The sequence below is a fragment of the Gossypium raimondii genome, chromosome 5 (assembly GCF_025698545.1).
Source record: "Gossypium raimondii isolate GPD5lz chromosome 5, ASM2569854v1, whole genome shotgun sequence".
NCBI classification, from domain to species: domain Eukaryota; kingdom Viridiplantae; phylum Streptophyta; class Magnoliopsida; order Malvales; family Malvaceae; genus Gossypium; species Gossypium raimondii.
The window spans coordinates 49442750-49453038 of NC_068569.1; the positions used below are offsets into that span (position 1 = coordinate 49442750).

At 31.8% G+C, this 10289-nt stretch overlaps 1 protein-coding gene across 1 annotated transcript; it reads right to left on the reverse strand.

Annotated features, from left to right (window-relative positions):
* Positions 1-215: 215 nt before the first annotated feature.
* On the reverse strand, positions 216-4419 carry LOC105766353 (serine carboxypeptidase-like 44). The gene is given in 11 exon segments (XM_012585771.2): positions 216-353; positions 889-1003; positions 1157-1252; positions 1491-1624; positions 1792-2094; positions 2520-2605; positions 3035-3127; positions 3217-3285; positions 3288-3308; positions 3558-3662; positions 4179-4419. Coding segments are annotated over 11 exon segments (1401 nt in total).
* Positions 4420-10289: the final 5870 nt, after the last annotated feature.

A 10289-nucleotide genomic window follows, 5' to 3' on the forward strand; every position in this document is an offset into this window, starting at 1 on the left:
AATTGCATGATTTTGTTAAAATAATAATTATTTGTTAGATATCAAATGATTTAATTAATTATTTTATTGCATAATATAAAAATTTATGATGTCCATGCATCATAAAATAATACATATCATCACAATAAATTATTACAACAATAAGTCTTATTATAGTGAATGATGGATTCAACATGAATCGTGATCGTGTGCTCCATAAGTTTCATCACCAATCCTCAATGCATCCAATTAATTGTGAACATTGAGAAAATAGAAAAAGCTTGTGATGGTCGAGAGAATGTAACATGATGATTACCTCCCTTCACCGTCAAGAATTTTAGTAAGTCTCCAAATTCGTACTTCAACCCTCCTTCCTGTTAAATATTTATAATTAATTTTATTGTATTAAAAAAGAAATTTATAAATATAAATAGTGTTATATCCAAAAAAAGGAAACCCATTTCATTGTTCAATATATATGAAATGCTGCAAAATTATTTTCTTCTAATATATTTACTTTTTTATGATTAAGTTTTAAAAAAATTCAATTACTACATCTTAGGTCGGGCCAACCTATTGGCTCGACTAACTATTTAGTAAGTATAAAATATGTTTACCTTAATAATTTCATATTTAAATAAAAAAATCAGGACGAGTTGCCCAAAATTTGTGAAAAATCTTGTTCATAGCCTAGCACGTATTGGTCAGGCCCATTGAACTAGGTAAGTAGTGTGAGCTTGCCTTGATTGCACTAATCGAGCCAGTCGATTCAACACTTAAAATTTCGTGTTCAAGTTTAGACCCAAATTGGTAATCATATCGGATGGATAATTTGATGCTTAAATATATCTAATCATAATATATAAAAAAAGAAGCTAATATATATAATTAAATGTGTAAACATAAAACCTTGGTTCTAACACTCCATGTTTCCTCTTTTGTTAACTTGATGTTTAACTCCTCAACCAATTTTTTCAAATGTTGTAAGGTTCCCTCTATCGGTATTATACCGTCTTGATCTCCACTACAACATTGTAAACATATTAATAAAATAAAAATATCAGTCAAATGGCATGAGAATTTCTTTTCAAAATCGTCCACTTTGATTCTTCATACTTATTTAACTTATTTCAAGAAAGTATTGGAAAAAAGTATGGCACACAAATACAATACCAACCTGAATATTGTAATCCGAACGGATTGTTGAAGAAGGTTTTTAAGCGCAGGAAGCATGTCAAGGTCCTTATCAGCTTCGTTGTATTTAAAATTAGCTCTAAATAAATAAGAGTGACATATAATGAAAATTTTAAGGTTAACAATTTTTACACAACATTCGCATCAATAAATAAGTGATTTATTTATTTTACCTAAACAAGAGGTGACAATATGGAGATAGAAAAATTGACCGTGAGTATTAAAACTTGAATTTAAAATAATTTCTAAAAAGTAATTATATGAACATATCAGGAAGAAAAACATAAATTATTTTCAAGTTTTAAGGGAGAACTTACGTGAAACAACCCTTCCATCTATATGACAAGTTTGTTTGATTCCCATGGAAAGCTTTTTGAACTTCCGGGAGATTAAAGTAAAATTGCACCCTTAATGGATGGCACATGTCTACTTCTGTGCTAACTATAGGAGCCTGGACCAAAAAATAAAGTTTTATGCTTTTGATATGACCAATAAAAGAAAAATAACACAAATTAGTTCTACTCCATTGATCAGTTAATTCGATTCTATACGAACGTACGTTATTTGTAGTTTTGAATTGAAGTAAAGTAAGAGGAATGTAAAGAAATAAATGAAAACCTGTTTTCCTAAGTTCAAATCTTGCTCAGTTTCAGCACAAGGAGGGCGAAAGACATCAAATAGCTTCTGTGGGGAGTAATTATGAGCATCGGTCTTGAAAGCAGCCAAATTGGCCTCAAACACAAGGTTTTTGCATTTTGTGCTCCAAGTGGTTTTGATGCTAGAAAAGTAATTATTTTCATCAATGGCATTGCATTCTTTCTTGATTTCGTTATACAACGAGCTGTTTATCATCTCCCGAGAGAAAAAGAAATCAATTTTTGCAATATCGTCTAGCTTTTTACGAAGCATTGGGTTTCCCAGCTGATCAAAATAGTTACAATTAAAAAAAATAAAATAAAGTTCACAATAAAATATTTAAATTAACATTGAATTGGACCACACCATGTTTATGGGAGATTTGAGCTACAACACGTGTTATTTTTGTTTTATCTAGGTCCTATAAAATTCTTAAAAATATTTCAGTACAATTTTAATTTTTTATGTTAGTGCCGATGCTTGATTTAAATCAAAATTTATTGTCTATGATGTAAGCTAATGAACAATAATCAAAGTCATAATGATTTGATCCAAAATGTAGAAGTCGGTATCTTAATCCAATCTAATAAAGCTAAGCCTTCTCGAATTAGGCAAGTTACTCAAGCCCGAACATTTCTAACTAATCCTTCTAAGCACATATATATTAAAGTGGCAATTAAATTTGATTAATTAGATACAATTTTACTTACAACCAATCCTTTGATGTTAAATTTGGATTGCTTGGATTGCTTGTTGTCGTCGAGTAAAGCATTAGCAAGATTTGGTACGAAGTGTCCTGAAATAAAATCCACAAATTTAATTATAGTAATGAACACGTTATATTGTTTGTATTGTTGCATAGAGACTTATCCATAACTCGTATTAAGACAAGATCATTTGATTGTTATATTTCTATTCAATAATTAGTTTGACGTATTCAAGTCAAGAAGTATGTTAAAAAATAATTTATGAAAATATTTATATTTTTTGAATTATTTTAAAAGTTATTAATTTAATAAGAAATTTAATTATTTGAGTTTAAATCTAAAAATAATAATGTTGCAAGCTTGATATGTAAATAATAAAGTACAATATATATAGAGAAATAATTATATGCTAGAGATCGCATTATATTTTGTTTAGTTATTCATTAAGTATAGTTTGGTGTATTAAAAATATGTTGATATAGAACTAGATAAGAGAAAAGAAATAAGAAATTGTTCACCTGCAAAACTTGATCCAGCTAGATATAGATCTTTCGACTTGAAGACCGGATATTTTTCATACCATTTTTGCATAAATGTAAGCAATATTTTATCTGTACGGAACAAACAATTGAAACCCATCAATATATATAATATCCAAACTATTTTAATTAATAATGAAGTATAAATACTACGATCTTACTAGTGATATCATCTCCGTTATTATAATCACTACTTGTGTTTGAATATGACCATCCAGATCCAATAGGGAGTCGATAAACAATAGATTTGACACTGAAACATATATTAGACAGAATTTTTATAGGTATAGAAATACAAAAAAAAAAAAAACAATATAAGAAAGACAATGCAATTCATTTAAACACAATGAAAACTAGACGTACTGTAACATTTTATAGTTCTAAAACATTTAATATTTTTTGATAAATTTATATTGATATGAAAAAAATAACTATAGACCATGATATATATACACACAAAAATAAAATATCAATAAAAGATAAGCATAGGAAATTAGACAACCTTTGTTCCATGAAAATAAATTTGTTTGGAGATCATGAGCATCTTTCGTAACAATAAAAGGTCCAACACTTCCAAAGGCATCTCCAACGGAAGAACACCCTGGTCCTGAATAGTATTACACAAAAGGTTTTATTATATGTGAATAATCAAACAAACTTGTCGGCTAGGCTCAAGTAAAGCTAGAAAAATAGAGTAATGGTTCGATCTAACGTGATGACTAGTCTAGTTCGATAAGTATTCAGTATATATTTAAACATATGGCTTTCCAGATGAGGAAAAAATCATAGTCAGAGCAAGGCTATAAATTTTGTATTAGGGATGGAGATAAAGCTAAAATCTTTGCATGGAAATGGCCTAAATTGAATTATTACTTTCTAATGAAGGCAAAAAGCGATAATGTTTCCATTTGAAGGGGCAAAAGGGGATTAAATTAAATTATAAATTTTCGGGAAAGGCTAAAAATGCAATTGTAACATCTAACCAATGGGGACAAAGCCCTAGCATCCCCTTGTCTGTGACTTGCACATAGTAAATTTCATCTAACTTATTCATATAGGATACGTACTAGGAAATCGACATAACATCAGAAACTACAATAAAAAAATATTCAAAGAAGTTAACCTCCAGTTAACCAAACGGTGAGGGGTTGAGTTAGGGGATCTTTTTCAGCTTCAACAAAATAGTAAAAAAGACTTCGACCAACGGCATTTTCATCCACATTAATATATCCAGCAAATTGCCTGAAATTAACATCTGGTTGTCCTGGCAATTTGCTTATCAAATCATTCATTGGGAAGGCATTGGAATTAACTCCAAGTTGAAAAAAAAGAAAACTAATAAAGATTACTCCCCGAAATTCCATTTGAAATTATTCTAATATCAAAGAAATAAGGGTAACAAATGGTTATTGAATTCTTTACTTTCTAATGCTTAAAATTAATGGAGAGAGCTACCTTATATATTGTGTTTTTCCTTTTTTAAAGTAAATATCTTGTTTTAATGAAACATAGGTTTCAAGTTGTCATTATTTTTAGGCAGTATTTTGTTTTGTTAGTTTTCCTAATATTTTTTTGTGATGAATAACCTTTACGAATTATAGGTTTAGTTGATATAAATATATTATAGGATATAGCACAAACATATTCATTAATTATGAAAACTAAAAAAAAAAAACAGTAGTTTCGTTCACAAACATGATTCCAGGTAACTAATGAAATGAAATGTAAATTTCTTCCCTTTTTTTAAACTTCATATTTCAAGTATATTTTGAATTTTGAATTTAATAGGGTAAGATTTTTTTTAGTAATGACAATGCCCGTGTATATTAATAGAAAATGCTAGTATTATCCACGGAAGGGTTGGGTTAAGAGAGTTTCATGTTGGACCTATTGTGCTTTCCCTTTGGAAAACATAAGATATATCTTGAGGTGTATTTATTTGATTAGGACTCTTTTCATTTTATATTCCCTTTTTTGTAGTGCTTGTATTTTCTTTTAGGGAAATAAATACTGTCACACCCCAAAAATTGGGTGTGTGGACCACACGGGCGTGTAGGTCTATTTTGGGTAGTTTGTGGGCCCCGTTTGACCCGAAGTGAGATTTTTTAAATCAGGTATGTAGATATTTAGTAATCTAGTAAGACCGCGAAATCTGTAATCTAAATGTTTACATGTTAGTAAAGCATAACTCTTATTAGTAAAACTCTATGTAGGCTATGTGCCATAATTTGTTTTAATGAAACTTGTGTAAGCATGTCATAAATCTGTTTCGTTATGATCATATGTAGCATGAGATGTTGGTATGTTTTTGCATGTGCATTGGGGTAAGATATAATATGTGATGGATGAAATGTGTTCTGGTAGTTTTACTGCAATTCTGGCGGTATATTTGGAGTATCTGTTCTTGAAGCATAGCTGCAAATTTCCCAAGTGCCATACAAGCATAACGTCTAGGCTCTTAGCTTTGAAACACACATTGAATCACATGATCTCGAGTTCAAGAGATCAAGTTACGTTGTTTAAGTGAAGGCTGCACCAGAAAGATATTCTAAACGAGATTATTTTGAAAATTACTAGTTTTGGGCGTTGCTCTATGTTTAAATCAATTTGGGTTTGATTTTAAAGCTTTATCTTGATTATATATAATCCCATATTGTATTTTTTTTTGCATTTATTTAATTTGACTTTTAAGATATTTTTAAGTCATTTAAGCTAGTTTAGAAGTTTTACGTTTTTAGTCTACAAGAAGGTGTAGTTCAACTAGAATTTTTCTTGATTAGCCAACTTAGAGTTTTAATTAAATTTGGGGTTTGTTTTTCATTCAAATTGTAGCTACATATAGGCACTTTCACTATTCATTGTGGAGGACAGTTTTGATTATTTGAATCATAGAAGCACTCTTTAGAGTATTCTATTTGCAAGATTCAATTCTTGTTTTTATTTAAAAGATTCCTTTTACTTAATCTTATTCAAAATTTTTGGGGAATTTCTTCGAGCTCTGTGTTGCCAAGGTTTCGCTCTTTGAGGGTTAGTTAAAGCCATCGATTAATTTTTTCGGGAAATCATTCCCAGAGGATTCAATCAAACACTTATCCTTCTATTCATCTCTATTAGCTTATCTATTCCTTTTTCCACTGTTACTTTGATATTCTTTATTTATCTTGTTATTTTGCTTTAATATTATACTTGCTATTTTCATGCGTTTTGGTTTCAAGGAAACATTTTCCAAAGTAGCTTTCAATCTTTGAACATTCGATTTCTTTTCGCCTCAAAACCGTCTCTAATCTTTCTTTTTCTTCACTTTTCTTTGTCACACCCCAAATTTAGGTCTAGAAGTTTAAGGGGTATTTTAGGGATCTTAGCTCTAGTGTGTTTGGGAATTCCGTAGCATGGTAAATCAGAAATAAGGACTGATTTCAATATTGAAATAAGGACTAATTTGTAAAAATGGCTAAATTTTGATTGTTTATAAGGCAGTTAAACCAAAACTTTAAAATCAACCTAATATCTTTCCCCTGCCGACAAATTTCACAATAATGTTCTCCCTGTTCTTTTGATTATCGTCCCATCCTCTCCCAAGCTCTTCCCATTCAAATTTTGATTCCCAAACTCTGTTCCCTTCATTTTCTTTCAGTTTCACAACCTTAAACCTTCATAGAATTTTAAGAAAAACACCTCAGACACCCTTGAATTTGTAATCTCTCAATCTTGTAGGATTTTTAGATTTTCGACGAAAGCTCTATTTTTCTTCCATTGAAGGTAGCAATTTGTCTTTCTCTTAGTTTTAGATGTTATCTGGTCTTTTAAACTGAATTTTTAGCCATTAAATCGTATGTTTTGAATAAAAGTCGAAAATTGGGTCGTTAATGGTGGATTTCAGGATTTTGGATAAAAACGTGATTTCAAAGTGTTTTTCAATTAGTTTTGTTATGAATAGAAGGTTTCTAAATTGAGTTTAAAGTTTCATTAAAGATTTATTGGGTTTAACATGTTGAAAATTTTTGATACCATGAATTGGGTAGTTCTGCATAGTTTAAAGGTTGGGAATTAGTCGTAGGTGAATAATTAGATGAATGGAATCGATTTTAGGCAAAAAGATTAAGTCTAGATCGAGATAATTGAGTTTCAAGTTTGCGATGTCGAAGGTTTTGGTTCCAAGAGAATCTGACTTGGGCTTGTGTTTTTTGTTATTTAAGAGAGTCTATGGATGCATGTTGATTGTGATTTTTTTTTACTTGTTGAAACTTCAGAATCATTGGAGCCTTCTTCGAGTTTTGAAAAAGCTAGTTTGAGCTTTCGACGATTAGGCGAACGCATGATCGGTGAGTGTTTGAACCAAATTTTAATTTCAAAACTCTTGTTATTTTAATTTTAATTTATCTTATTAAGGAGATTTGGTTAGAATATTAAGGGGATTAGAGTTGTGAATAACAAATTGAGTATTAAGGGGATTTTGTTAGAATCTTATTTTATTTGTTTATTTTTTTTAAAAAAAAGGGAAATATCCCTAAAAATACTCCCCATTTTTGTCGTCCAATGTTTCCCTCTTTTTCCACATTCTTCTATCTTTCTTTGTTTCCTATGAACCTTCACAATCTTCCTTCTTTCTGTTGTTTTCTATGAACTTTGGGCTGATAAAAAAATTGCTTCTACTGTTCCTTCCTCTTCATTCCTCTCTTGCCACCACTTCCTCTGTTTTCTTCCTTTAGTTTTATGGTTTGCCATATTTCTGTGTTGCCACCCTTTAGGTCATCTCTTGGTAAGTGTTGGTCATTATTTTGTTGTAGTAACGTGGTTTTCTTCTTTAGTTCACATGGAGTAAAGTGGACTTTTAATTGGTTTTAATGTTGAAATTGAACATTCTTGTATTGATAAGGGAATATCGTAAGACACACGACGATCCTCTAGCAAGTTAAGTGTGGTTAAAGGTTGTTGTTCTTTTCCAAGGGTAAGTGTTTGAATGTTCAAATTAAAGGTTGGTTTCGTTTAGTTTATAAGAACTAATTATTTAGGTTGTATTAGTATGTGTATTAGTTAATTGGTTCGATTCAAATTTCGTGTGTAGATTCCAAAATTGCTGCTGCCGAGACAACATATCAGAAGTGTTTAGGTGTGTCTTTCTAACCCAAAAACACTAAAAATAATCATAAAAAATCTAGAATTTCGTGAAAATTTTGAAGCTAGCAAACTGTATCACATTGTCGTGTAACTAGCCATGTGGCAGACCATGTGGGTTACACGATCGTGTGGTAGGCCATGTAACAGACCGTGTGGGTCACATAACCATGTGGCAGGTTGTGTTATAGACCATGTCGGTTACACAGCCATATGGTAAGCCATGTGGTAGACCGTGTTGGTCACACGAACATGTGGTAGCCTATGTGGTAGACCGTGTGGTAGGCCGTGTGGCAAATTATGTGGGCCTATACAGCTTGGTCAAGTACGGTGTGTGGACCATGTAACACCCTAAACCTGGCCCAGACGTTATGGCCGGATCTAGTGATTTCACATGATAGGGTGTTTGAAAACCGTGTCATCGCGTTAAAAACATTTCGATTGAATTCATTATCTTAATATTTTATTAGTTCCAAAATTACGTTGCTCATTTAATCGATAGTTTCAAAACGTGATTCGTTTGTGGAAGCTTTTAAAACTAATTAAACAATCGTGCGTTTAGGAAAAATATTTGTTTATTTTAAAATAAAAACTGAGGTTTCCTACTACTAGCAGTTGTAATCCATAAGGTAAATATAGTTAAAACCCAAAACCAAAATCCGAAAGTCCAATTGCAGCACAAAAACTTAGCCAGTAAAAACAGAATAGAAATAAAACCAATTATCGTAAATATGGGTTAAAAACCATGACAGTCCAAAACCGTGGTCACCGTCGGGTCCTCCACCGCACCGATCCGTCTAGATGTGGGAATTACCTGTGCACATTTAAACAAAAGGGGTGAGTTTACAAAAAAACTCAGTATGTATTCCCATAGAAAATAAACAATAGCAAATCACAGTGCACAGTTTAATCAGTCCTGGGCCAAGCCCTTTTTTAGTACAGTATCAAATATGCAGTAGGGCCTTAGCCCATCACAGTATCAGTAGTAGTCATGCAGTATTTAGTAACAAAGTCCTACCCAACCAGCCTCTACACACCAACTCCGTCCAACCCTACACTCCATGTGGGAATCAAATCAACCCACCCATACCTACACTCTAGGTAGTACCAGAAGCAGCACAAAATAGTAATTTGCAGCTGAGCTGCCAGTATGTTAGGCTTAAGAGCCTTTCAGTACACTTCCTCCAAAAATAATCAACCCAACCTCATGCAATGCAACATACAAGTCATGACATACTATATCAGGACATCAGTACATATAACTAGCTCAGTATACAAGCATACTATCATCATGCTCAACACATATATAAATCAAACAGTCACTTCGTACAATTAGGGGTCTAAGTGATGCTTACCGACCCTACAGTAGGTTCACAGTCGTCTTGGGTGACCCGTGCAACCTTAGCAATCAATTCAGTGAAAATGGGCTCACACGCCCATGTGGTCTACTCGTGTGGCCCACTCGGCCCAAATTGGCCTTGGCCGCGTGGTCCATTTTTAATGTAACTCGTGCTAACTAAGTATTCATATATTTTTTCACTATTTACTTATATGTTCCTTCAAAGCTGTCTACTTGAGTCATTGTTACTAAATTATTTATATCTTGAGCTACAGAATTCCAAATCAATATCCGTATGATGTCTTTCAAACTAGACTCAAACACCTTTCTACAGTAAAATCTTCAAACATACCCCTCTTCTACTGTCTGACAGCTTCAACCTTTCTTTGCTAAAAATTAATTATCTCTTAGTACAAAATTTGGATGATATTTCCATTTGTTTCTATTGAAAATAGACTCATTAATAATTTAAACATGTAAACTTTAACCCCTAATTATTTTTCTCCAATTTTTGATGATTTTTCAACGTCAGAATAGGGGAACCCGAATTCATTCTAACCTTGTCTCACAAAATTTATTAAATCTCACGGTTTACAATTCCATTACTTACACTGTTTCTTCTATGATAAACGTAACTCAATAAGCTTTAATTTCATATTTTTTTCATCTTCTAATTCGATTTCCACAATTTATGGTGATTTTTCAAAGTTAGCCTACTGCTGCTGTCCAAACAGCAAGCAATTTCAGTTTTTCGCCGAATCTCATTTTTTGCGTTTCGGG